Source organism: Dermacentor variabilis, unplaced genomic scaffold (assembly GCF_050947875.1).
Source record: "Dermacentor variabilis isolate Ectoservices unplaced genomic scaffold, ASM5094787v1 scaffold_18, whole genome shotgun sequence".
NCBI lineage: Eukaryota > Metazoa > Arthropoda > Arachnida > Ixodida > Ixodidae > Dermacentor > Dermacentor variabilis.
In genome coordinates, this window is record NW_027460346.1 from 2,339,067 (window position 1) to 2,351,004 (window position 11,938).

An 11,938-nucleotide genomic window follows, 5' to 3' on the forward strand; every position below is an offset into this window, starting at 1 on the left:
TCATAAAGGACCACCCTGTAAATCCTGCATAACATCCAGTCCATACCTTCTAAAACTATTACTGATTAACAACAGACTGCCACAAATACAGAAGAGAACAACCTCAGGCCAGTGCTTCTCAAACTTTTTTTAGCCCCTGTGGGTCACTTGATCCGCTTACAGATGAATAGAGGAACCCTTTAATTTGGCTTTTCATTTGCTATGCAAAAGTATGCACAAACCAGCAGACATAATGCTAGGGTTGCAACTGACCATTTTATGTCGTTACTGCATGTTGCTTTCATTTCCTTGCAGGCTCCGTGTGATGATAAAAGGCATTGTTGCAATGAAAGCAAAAACAGGATTGGCTGTCATCAGGTTTTTGCAGTTGAAGATAAGCAGAATTGTAAGTCTGGTTCAACATGACATATCTGTTTCTTTTAAATTTGAACTGGATCAATGTGGAGAAAGCAGCCTGACAAAGGCAGGTCATCGCAGGCAGTGCTGGTCAGTGATGTGTATTTGCACTAGTCCCCATAGACGCCTTGGGGGTTCTGCAATACACACATTGCCAAACACCAACAAGTACACTGTATGTGTATCTTATCATCTTGTCGTTATCCTGCACAACATATAAAATAATGCAATGCTCACTGTGAAATAAGCATGTGCTCAGATTGAAGGCCTTGGTTGCATATTGTCCAGCTGATTATCCAATGTTTTCAAGCCATCTTCAATAGGAGGCCAGAACATACAGCTGGCACCATTTGCATTAAGTACAATACACACTATGGTGTGCCTTTTGTGGAAGTTGCTATCACTGGCCAAAGATTTTTTTTTTTTAGCTATGTCACGTGGTAGACCACAGTGAATGATAAAGCTATAAGAACACATTTAGGCTTTATACGGCATAATACCACATGCACAAAAGCATTGCGAACAGCCTTTCTGAGTGCTTAAGACACAATCCCCACAGTTCGACTATCAATGGAATTGCCAGAAGACTTGATGCTCAATACCACTGTGGCACTATTAAGGCAAATTATGTGCACTGCATTGTATGCTGGCTACCTATGTAATGCTTCATCATCATCAGCCTATGTTTATGTCCACTGCAGGACAAAAGCATCTCTCAGTGATCACTAATCTTGCACAAGCTGATTGTAACTTTATTCTATGCCATCTTCGACTGGGTGCTTCCCTTTCCTTGGCACCAACTCTGTAACCCTAATGGTCCACCAGTTATCTGACCTATGCATTACATGGCCTGCCCAGCTCCATTTATTCCTCTTAATGTCAACTTAGTGCTTAGCCTCAATTTACTGCTTATAAGTGTACAGACAAACACAGATAAAATCAAAACATTCTCATGCTGACTGTTGTTTGGCACTTTAAAACAAATATAAATCAGAACATCTTCTTGTTGTTCGCCACTTTGATAATTTTGAAACAAGGACACATAATGAACTACACTAATTAAGCATGTTTATACTGAGAACCCATTCCACCAAAAGTGCTGTGCCATTTACTTATCAATCTTTGGCAGCACGCTGACAAGAATACGAGGACGACGACTCCCGTTACCAGAACCACGATTTGATTATGAGGCACGCAGCACGGATACTCTTAAGTAGATGTGTTTTCATTATGCAATAAGGCCCAGCGCTCAGCATAAGAAACTTGAAATGTGTGGCGCAGCAGCCGAGTTCCCTCTGTTCACTTTATTACCATTTTCATGGCCGTTATTACTCATTTCTGGTAATGCCTTTGGGCCCCTTCATGTTACAGAATACTAACGTAATTAATGACTTTGTGTGTGGAGTGCACAGAAATTGGCATCCGTAAACGCCTCGTACGCGTAGCAAGTGCAGGAACACGAAACACACAGAAGGGCACCACAACATGACACGTAGCGCCAGTCGCATCGTATCGTTTCCTCCTGTGTGTTCGTGCTTTAAGCACATTAAGCTGAGTTACCAACTGATGCACACCATCACTCTGCAAGAAAAGCAAAAAAAAACCGGACCCTCGAATCGCAAATCATCCTTTCGTCACGAGGTCCCTCTGAAAATACCTGCTTTACACAACCGCAAAATCACCCTACCACCCATCGCACTCCATGGTGGTTGTAGCGAAGTTGAGGTGGAGTCGCGGTCGCAAAATTAATCTGAGTAAAAGTCGTGCCTTAAGATCGCTGAAAGACTGGACGAATTCTTCGTTGATGGCCAGGCTCCGTTTCTCCAGGTCGCCTCGCAAGCGCCGGCGTGTGCGAATGTTGTTGTCCGTGAAGAACTCGGACAGTGACCGTAGAGCCTCAAGGGTCTCACGGTCATTTTCCAGTCGAGCCTCGAGAAGTTTGTTTAGCTTGCGACTCAGTGGGTTGCTGCTCAAGCTTTTGTCACCGCTGCTGGCCGCTTCCACGTCTTCAGGAATCTGTTCGACGGCCATGGCGTTGTTTTCGCAGCACCGCCTTTCTCACAACGATCGGCGAGTGTTGGTTTTGTTACTTCAGGCAAGGCGGAATGCACACTTGCTCGTCTACATCACTGCGCTACATCATCTATATAAAGCTGACACACACGACATGAAAACACACGCTGTGTCTTTGGGCACTTTTTATCAACGCGCAACTTAGCGAAAAAGCAAAATAACAACCAAGCGTGAAAATAGTAATTGAACAATATAGTACTTTATTTTCACGTCTATTTTTTTTTAAGTGTCACAATTCACACAACAAACAATTCAAACCCACCATAAAAAATGTTACGCTTCACAAGTTCGCTACACGAGGATATTCATTTACATGACTTATGAATTATACACTGTATTTGATGTTTTTTTTATCATCTCTTTTTTTTTAACTGCACATATGTTCAGCTAGGCTGAGCCAAGCCGAGCCAGCCCCAAACGAGGCGGGGCGGGAATGCTGAACGCTGTACGCCAACTTTCGGACGGACGGACGGAAAAAACTTTAATGGAAAAAGGACCTGCGAGGTTGCCAGCCCGGGCTCAGGCCACCCGGGCATTGTGTGCGGTGAGGCATAGCCTTTCCACCGCTGCCCGGGCCCGCTGGATAGCCCATAATTGGTCGAGTAGTTCTGAGCTAGTCAGAGCGCTTAGCCATCGCTCCTCGAGAAGGTCCGGTTCTATCTTGTCCTCTACGTATACTGAACTGATCTGTGTGCACTTCCACAAGATGTGTGCCATGTCTGCGTGTTCATGTTTGCAGAGCTTGCAGCTTGCGTCTGGATATTGTGTTGAATTTATTCTGTTTAAGTGTACTGGGTTTTGGAACGTTCTGGTTTGCAATCTTCTGCAATCTGTTTCTTGAGACCTGTCGAGTTGTTTGTGGGGTTGTGGGTATGCTTCTCTTTGTTTCGTGTAGTGTGTCAGTATGTCGTGGTACGTGACCAGTCTGTCCCTGTCGTCTTTTATCGCTTCTTCGTCGTCGTCGCCTCCTCCGTCTTCTCCATCGCCTCCGCCGCAATCCTTCTCCCTTCCCCGGGGGTTGCGGGGTGTTGGGCCGTCACTGTCCGTGCCGCGGTGACCACGGAATGAACGGCCCCAAGATGCAGATTCACCCAACTTTCGGATTCTGCCAACGTTGTTACGAACTCTAATTCCACTTTTGTGAACATCTTCATTACGTTCATCGTTCCCCACGAGTATCCGTGTTCAAGCTTACCGTTTTGTTGTTTTCATGCTGGCTGTGTACTTGGACTAGAAGGGAAACTTGGACGAGTTCGTGGTAATTCATGTTTTGGAAAGTAATAACGCTAAACAGACAAGGACTTCTTTGCCTAAGTCCTTGTCTGTTTAGCGCTATTGCTTTCCAAAACATGTATAGTACTTAGATTTTATCCCAAATGCAAGTGCGAAAAAAAAAAAAAACTGAAGGAAGCAATGGCGTACAACAGTAAGTGATCGTCGTTACTCGTTATTCTTTCTCTTCTGATGTCTGCGTAATCGCGCTTAAACGGACGCCACAAGTGTTTTCAAAACTCAGGGAGTTTGCAGCCCTACTGCGCGATTAAGTTGAATATTTGCGTGTGTTCCGTAGGCTCCGTAGTGCGGCGAAATGCCGAGGACAGCAGTTTTATCGAAGCGTCCACTCCGCATATTAAGGGCCAGTGTATACGAAGGAACGTTGGAGTCTAGTAGTTAGATTAGCAAAAGACATAAATAAGTTTACTCTTTGAGGGATTTAGTGACATTCCCCAAGTATCGCACCAAATTTAGTTAGTTTTTGTCCTATGGTTAACCTGCAGTATATTCCGCCAAAACACTCGAGCTTTTGCGCTCCTATTTGAGAGAAATGGCAGTTTCTAGCGCAATGTTTGTCGTACGCGTGATGCAGCAGCTGTAATGCTCCACTTGCAGTCACTCCGGCACGGTGGCCGAAGTCCAGCGAATGTGATGGCGTAGTTTCGTAGGTGAGAGAGCTTCCTCGTGACATTGAGCATTCGTCAGAAGCAGCAGTTTGAGAATCCGCCTTTTTTTTTCTTCACTGCGCGACGGCGCATGCGCCCCGCCCTAGCGGATTAGTCATGAAACGTTTTGGTAGGGTTGCGCGCGCGGCCAGATATCGGGGGAAAGTACCTCGAAAATAAAAAAAAAAAGCGCACGGACGCTCGATCACTACAGTGAAAACACTTAATTGTGCCGTGTACCGCGTCGGTACTCCACTGGTCTGTAGCTCTACGTCGGTGCGGTGCCGAAAACGTACGTAGCGTAAGGCTGCAACTCCACTTTAAAACAGAAAAGGGCCAAGGCATTGTCCGGACTGCACCATGAATCACGTAGTTGCCGCCTTGCATAGACGGCTATTAAATTAATCGATAAACGCCTGCGTTACATTTCGGCAACACTACAAAACATCACATTGCTGATGCTGTCTTCTTGCAGCGTCGGCCTACTCTTGCTGGTGTGCCTGATTTCACGTACTTGCTTAAGGTGCGGTAACACTGGGTCAGTATGAGACCGACAAGACACCGACGCCAACGATTGGCTGCCTATTCAGCACTGTGTTGCTGAGACCATTTGTTCATAATAGACCAATGACTGAACTGACGGGCATGAGTCCTCGTAGCACAATGTGCTTTCCTGTCGATGGCACCGACAAAATTAGCATGCCGACCATGATCACTCGACCCAACCCTACGCAATCAGCCGCAGCTCATTCACTTGTATATATAATTATTTGCGCTCAAAATGCATGGACATGCCTTTGAAGTTGAAATGCACAAGCTTCAGTCCTCTCAAGTCGTGCACATGAAGTTTGATCCAATGTTGATCCTGTTTAGCGAAAGTTTTCTTAGGCCTGGTCCTATGGAGTTCATGCACTTGCTACCGATGGACCTGAACTTAAAACATAAGCAGTCAGGACGAAGGAAACCACTCTTATAGTTCAGTTGTGGCCCTATAGCTATTTTATATCAACCACTCATCACTTTGCACGGCATGTACACAATAAGTGGCAAGCTACGACACAGCGCTGTGCTAACACCTTGTACTTTGGTCACCATTCCCAAACGCTGCCAGTCACATTCGCTATGTAGATGGTGGGTCTGAATAGGTTGTTATGCTGACACATTCGTTAATTCCAGAGAAATATTGTTTACTTCTGCATCAAACGGGAAAGAAGAGATAGTGCATTCGGTACAGCAGCATAAACTCGCTCAATTACCATTGGTGTCAGCAATGGGATCTGCATTTTCGCAAGAGAACTACATGGCCTATAAATGAGGGCTTATGCCGAGCACAGTTTTCTCTAATAATACTTCATGGCACATGCAAACTGTAAGTGTGATGAAGTTAAACAAAAGCGAGAATCAGTAATAACAGCCCGTAATATGCGTGTCTGGATTGCAGTTGCTGTTGTCTAAGTGGCTTGGCTGTTCATACTGACTCGTCTCGGGGTGGAACAATGCGGCTACAATGCACAGATATGTATGTTTTGCTACGTTTTGAGCTTGTTTCATATCAGCAATATGCCGTTTCCACAACATCCAAAGCTAATCGCAGTCTGAAGCTGTAGACGTAGATGTAAAGAAATGCACCGCTTTGGCAAAGCTGGCTTGGAAGGCTGCACTCGAAGGCTTCTTGAATATGCGAAATGTTTAGTGAATGTGGAAAAGAAATACAAAAATTGATGTGCAAGCGCAGACATCAGCGACAATGAACTCCAAGGCAGCTGCGTCGACACACGGAATTCAGCGTGCTTTTATCGGCCACACTGTTCGCACAACAGTGCACTCAGGCCTGTTCACCCAGTATAGTCGATGGATGAAAAGCATGCTACTCTGAAAAACCATTAATAATTAATTGCAATACATATTTGCATCTGCGATACATATACATACGTATGCGGCCTGATATTTTGAAAATCCCTATTGCAATCATCCTTACCCGCTGACTAGAAAATGCCAAAATCATCCCAATACACAAAACTGGAGATACCTGATTGCACTCTAAATATCGACCAATAACTCTCACTAGCACAGCTTGCAAGATGCTCGAGCATATCATCCTTAAGCACCTAACAAACTTTCTTAACACTCACAACCTTTTAACACCAGCACGGATTCCGCAATGGAGTCCGCGCTGGTGTTAAAGCAGCTTACGGAAGTTGTGAATGACCTCGCATTTAACATCAACAACTGTAGCCAGACTGATATAATATTATTAAACCTTTAGAAAGCATTTGATCGCATGTGCCACAGTAAATTATTAGCAAAATTACTGAGGTTTTATTGGGGATGGAGAAATTTTAGACTGGGTAACAGAATTCTTAACAAACCGGACACAATTCGTGCCATTTCAGCATACGGAATCTGCGACAGTGCTTGTCACATCTGGCGTCCCCCAAGCATCTGTGTTGGGGCCACTGTTATTTTTAATTTTCATTAACGACATAACCAGAAATATTGACTAACATCAAACTGTTTGCTGATGACTGCGTTATCTACCAAACAATTAACACCTACAAAGATCATGTTTCGCTTAGCAATTCACTAGATGAGCTAAATTAATGGTGCAAAAAATGGCAAATGACGATAAACACAACTAAATCAGTTTGCATGGCAGTAACAAGAAAAAAACGACCTTATGATTTTCCGTACCTTATTAATGGCACAATGCTAACAAAAGTTCACCAGCATAAATACTTTTGCATCACACTAACTTCTGACCTGAGATGGGACGTACACATTGCCAATGTGACCTCGAAGGCATTACGCAAGCTATTTTATCTCCGAAGATGTCTCCGTCTCGCACCCCTATTGACTAAGCTTCTTGCATATACTACTTTCGTTAGACCAGTTTTGGAGTACGCTAACGCAGTTTGGGGTTTCCCCACGCAGTAACTAATATAATGAAACTGGAAAACGTACAGCGAAAAGCGCTGCGGTTTATTTACGACAAGTATAAGCGCACAGATTCACCAACTAACCTTGCGGTTATTTCGGCTTTAGCGACACTGTCATCAAGAGTGAAACAAGCTCAGCTCAAATTTTTATTTAACTTGATTCACAACTATTATAAGATAGACCTAACAAAATACATATGCTTTTCGCAGTCACAATCGAGACAAACATGTACATGCTATAATAGAATATTTATGCCATAATGACACATTCATGTACTCTTATTTCCCCCTCGTGATAAGGGAATGGAATCGCCTGGACCCTTCAGTCATTTCTGCAGACTCATTATCTCAGTTCACATCACGATTAGAATCCATATCAAGCAATCAGTAACGCAGTCTTATTCACATAGCATGCTTTTCAACTCTTATAAGCCATGCTGATTATCGTGAAGGTGTTTACTGTTATTTTTGTTCCCGTTTTCTATCCTTTCCGTGATGTATTCTCTGTATTGCTGCAGATGTCTCCTAGACATGTGATATCTATATTTGTTTGTTTCTTTATATGTATTGTTACCTTGTTCTTTTGCATTTCTTGCTTGGCTCATTGACATGCAATTTGTATGTGCACTTTTATTACCATGTATTTCATTTTTGTATGCCCACCTGCTATGGTCCCTGATGGGACTGGCAGTATTGAAAATTTTTAAAAAATGCAAACGTGCCTTCTTGGCTTTGTCACTCCTTGGAGATGGCAGCTGTTCTGCAGAAGACAAAGCGCATCACTGTGCACAGTAGCTGCAAGTGTTCAATTAGTACCTGCAGTTGTATGAAGGGTTTATAGCTCTTCAAATTTAGTTGATGCATTGGTGACGGAGAGGGTTCTGGTGCAAGGACTGGAGCTCAGCAGTGTAATGTGTTTGCTTTGTTCTCACCTCTCCTTTTATGTCTTTTATTTGAACCTTTGTGAAATATGTCTGCACACTTCAGGGAGTGTATTGGTGACTTTTGACTTTCAGGTGTGATCATTGCAGGTGTTTCATTTTGATAAAAGTTTACCTTGACTTTTAAGCTCTACTGTTTTGAGCAGGTACAGTGAATTTATCTCCTCTCCAGAGTCTTCATCATATGGGGTATTCATTTCACTAAAGTGTTTCTGATGGCAACATCAAAATGTCAACAGGCAACCCGCACATTCTACAAAATTCTCGTACCGTGCCCTTGTGCCATGTGAGGGCGTCTGGTTCCAAGTCAAGAGAGTGATTGTTCCATAAAATTTAGGACGAATGAATTTGCATAGCAAGCGAGCAGTAATTGGGCTCCAGTCTATATTTTCTTTCTCCTTCCCTCCTTGTGTCCCTTGCCTTTTACAGCAGAATAAATTCAGTGCTTGCTACGTAACTGTAACATACAATGACGTACTGGTGTGCACTTCATCATGATTCTACGATTTGTTTGACTCTTGGTTTCTGCAGCTGACTGTTCAATGCATAGAGTTTGATTTTTCCTTTCTTCAGCCTGAAGGCTTCTGATTGTTTTTTTCTTTTTTTCTTATCCACCCAGGTGCATTGGTCCCATGTACTCGATGTTGCCCTGTTCTCAGTAGTGCCTGTGCCCGGCGAAGGTTTGAAAACACAAGTTGTTGCTTTTTTTTTTTTTTTTTGAAAAACTAATTTGTGGATCTCAGAAAGGCTGTCAACTCTTGTTTTTAGACTCACTGTTGATCGAGTAAAGCTGTGTAACTTTCACGAGGCTATTTTGACACATCACTTGCCTGAAATAGCCGCAGGCTACATGCCTGCTATTATATCAGCAGTCACGGCCAATTATATCCATTCTAATGAAGAAGTAAGCAGTGCTCGAGCACTCTTGTTGCTAGGGTGTGAGTGTTGATTGTGAGCTTTTGATCGCCAAAACTGTTTTCGCTTTACCAGCTATTCACCTACCACTTGGCAATAATTCCCCTTTGGTGCGGAGTTGGTAATTTCAAGGATGGACGTTGCCCATTGGTGACCATGCCTGACAATGCCACCCATTGCAATACAGCCCAGTCTTCATGTCCAGTGTGCTGCTCCTGTCTGATACTGCCATGTGCAGTGATGTCAATGACCATGACAAGGAAGATTGGTCGACTTCGTCTGAAAGAGGGATACAACACCAAAAACATGTGTACATATTAAACTTGCAATCTTATGTTGGTGTTGAATCCCAACAATGCCCCAGTGAAGGCCTGACTAGGGCCTTCATAGGACATTCTTTGGCATTTTACTTGGAACATTTTCCAAATCATTCTGGCACATCATTAGAATGCCCTCAATGTCCTTGCAAGGTCATCCACCAAACACCCCTATGATTCACCTTGAAATGGCACAAAATTAGATTATACTTAACAGTATACAACAGGACAGGCACCCTTCTTGTGTTGTTTGACGTCTTCTGTCTTCTTTTGTGACATTTCTTCTAAGTTAAACCTGTACCGACTAGCAGTGGCGTAGCCAGAAATTTCGTTCGGGGGTAGGGGGGGGGGGGGGGGGCTTACGTTGCAACTTGGCCTCCTCCTTAAGAGGAAGCTTTAGCTTGGGTGCTCCTATCTAAATACATGTAGAAGGTGAATTCGTTTTTCTCAGCAACCACTGCACCAAATTTGGCGAGGTTCATTGCATTTAAAAGAAAAAGTTAAATTCTACTGACTTCTGGTTTTGAATTTTTGATTTATGTTGTAAATCTTTTATTAAAAATTGGCAAAATAGCTACTTTTTCAGAAAACTAAACTATCACATTTACAACTCTGTAACTCAACAATGAAAAATAACATCACAATTCTGTAAATCGCATCTAACATTACATCTACACCGGACAAAATTGATATGTTACAAATGAATCTCAAACAATTTAGTATAATCAAAATATGGCTTTTGCAGAACCAATGTGTACCACGTAACCAATTCACGTAAGATACAAATTGACATATCAAATTTGTCCGCTCTGACTCTTATAATAGATGCCGTTTGAAGAACCGCGATATCTCTTTTTGATGAAGAGCTATTAGTTTCTAAAGGTCGTGCTTCTATTTTTTTCGCACTTTCAAATTTTTCAAAATATTTTAAACAAAATTCAGGCCCTAAATCAAAATTCCGCACCAACAGATACTAGTATTTAACTATCTCTCTTAAATTCAACAAGTTTCATTAAAAGCGATCCAGGGGTTATCTCAGAAAAGCGTTTTTGCGTTTTACATGTATTTGAATAGGCCGCGTCGGAGTCGGGCCCGACCTAAAGCTTCCTCTTGAACAATTTGTCGAGGGATTAAATACATGAATAATAACTGCATTGCCATTGTCAAAGATGCTGCAAACGAATTCTTGAACGCTACGCACTGTCACAAGAAGTAATATATGTATTTTTTTCATAAAACGATATACTCTTATGTGCCAGAAATTGTACTCCATATAACTGATATCAATGCTTCCTTGTTTTTGTCTATTTAATAAGTAAAGAAAATATCACACGATCTTTAGAACTATATCAATTCGAAACCAGCAAAGCAGTGCATGCCACTGGTATGAAAAATGTAAAGGCCATGAAATGAACAGCGGAAAGTTGAGGACAAATATGTTAATGAAACTTTGTCATTGAAGAACCTTGTTTACATTTTTGTACATATGCAACGGCCAGTGAAAAATTTCAGTGACGCTGTCATTTATTCCAATGTATTACGCAGGAACAGCTGTCACCGGTCATGTATCGTGAGCAATTGAACTGAAATTATTGTCCCAACAGAGAGCGCCTATGTAAAGCCGTTCTGCAAAATATACGAGGGCGAATCAAATGAAAGTGAGCCAATGCCAATATATGACAAACGGTGTACTTTACTTAAATGTAGTCTCCATGAACACTTAGACATTTTTCCCATTGACTAAGGAGTCAGGTTATTTCCGTCTCATAAAACTTCTTAGGTTACTGCTTCAATAAATCTGCAACTGACTTTTTCACGTCATCGTCCGACACGAATCTATTTCCCTTGAGCTGTTTTTTTTTTCATTTGTCCCAAAATGTGGAAGTCTCAAGGCGACAGGTCTCAGTTGTATGGCGGATGTTGCAGCGTTTCCCACTTGAACTTTGCCAGTTTTGTATTAACGACATCAGCGACGTGGGGACGGGAGTTGTCGTGGAACAATTAAAAATTAAATTATGGAGTTTTACGTGCCAAAACCACTTTCTGATTATGAGGCGCACCGTAGTGGAGCTCTTTAACGTGCACCTAAATATAAGTACACGGGGGTTTTCGTATTTTGCCCCCATCGAAATGCGGCCGCCGTGGGCGGCATTCAATTCCGCCTCCTCGTGCTCAGCAGCCCAACACCATAACGAGGTCGTGGAACAAGATGACCCCATTCATCAATTTTTCACATCGTTTCTTCTTGATTGTGAGACGCAGCCTATCCGGCATTTTACAATATCGGAAACGATTGATAGCCTCTCCGGCTTTAGCAAATTCTATTAGTAATGGCCCCTGACAATCGAAAGAAAAGTAAACAACACCTTTCCGGCGGAAATGACGGCCTTTGCTTTCTTTGGGGGTGGTGAATTCGAATG

The 11,938-nt window shown here is 42.7% G+C and overlaps 1 protein-coding gene across 1 annotated transcript in view; it reads right to left on the reverse strand.

Annotated features, from left to right (window-relative positions):
- Cog6 (conserved oligomeric Golgi complex subunit 6) overlaps window positions 1-2,630 on the reverse strand; it is a 29,021-nt gene extending 26,391 nt beyond the window's left edge. The window contains exon 1 of the mRNA XM_075678283.1: window positions 2,164-2,630. Coding sequence (XP_075534398.1) covers window positions 2,164-2,427 — 264 coding nt within the window. The 5' untranslated portion in view covers window positions 2,428-2,630. The remainder of the gene's footprint in view (window positions 1-2,163) is intronic.
- Between the last annotated feature and the right edge of the window lie 9,308 nt (window positions 2,631-11,938).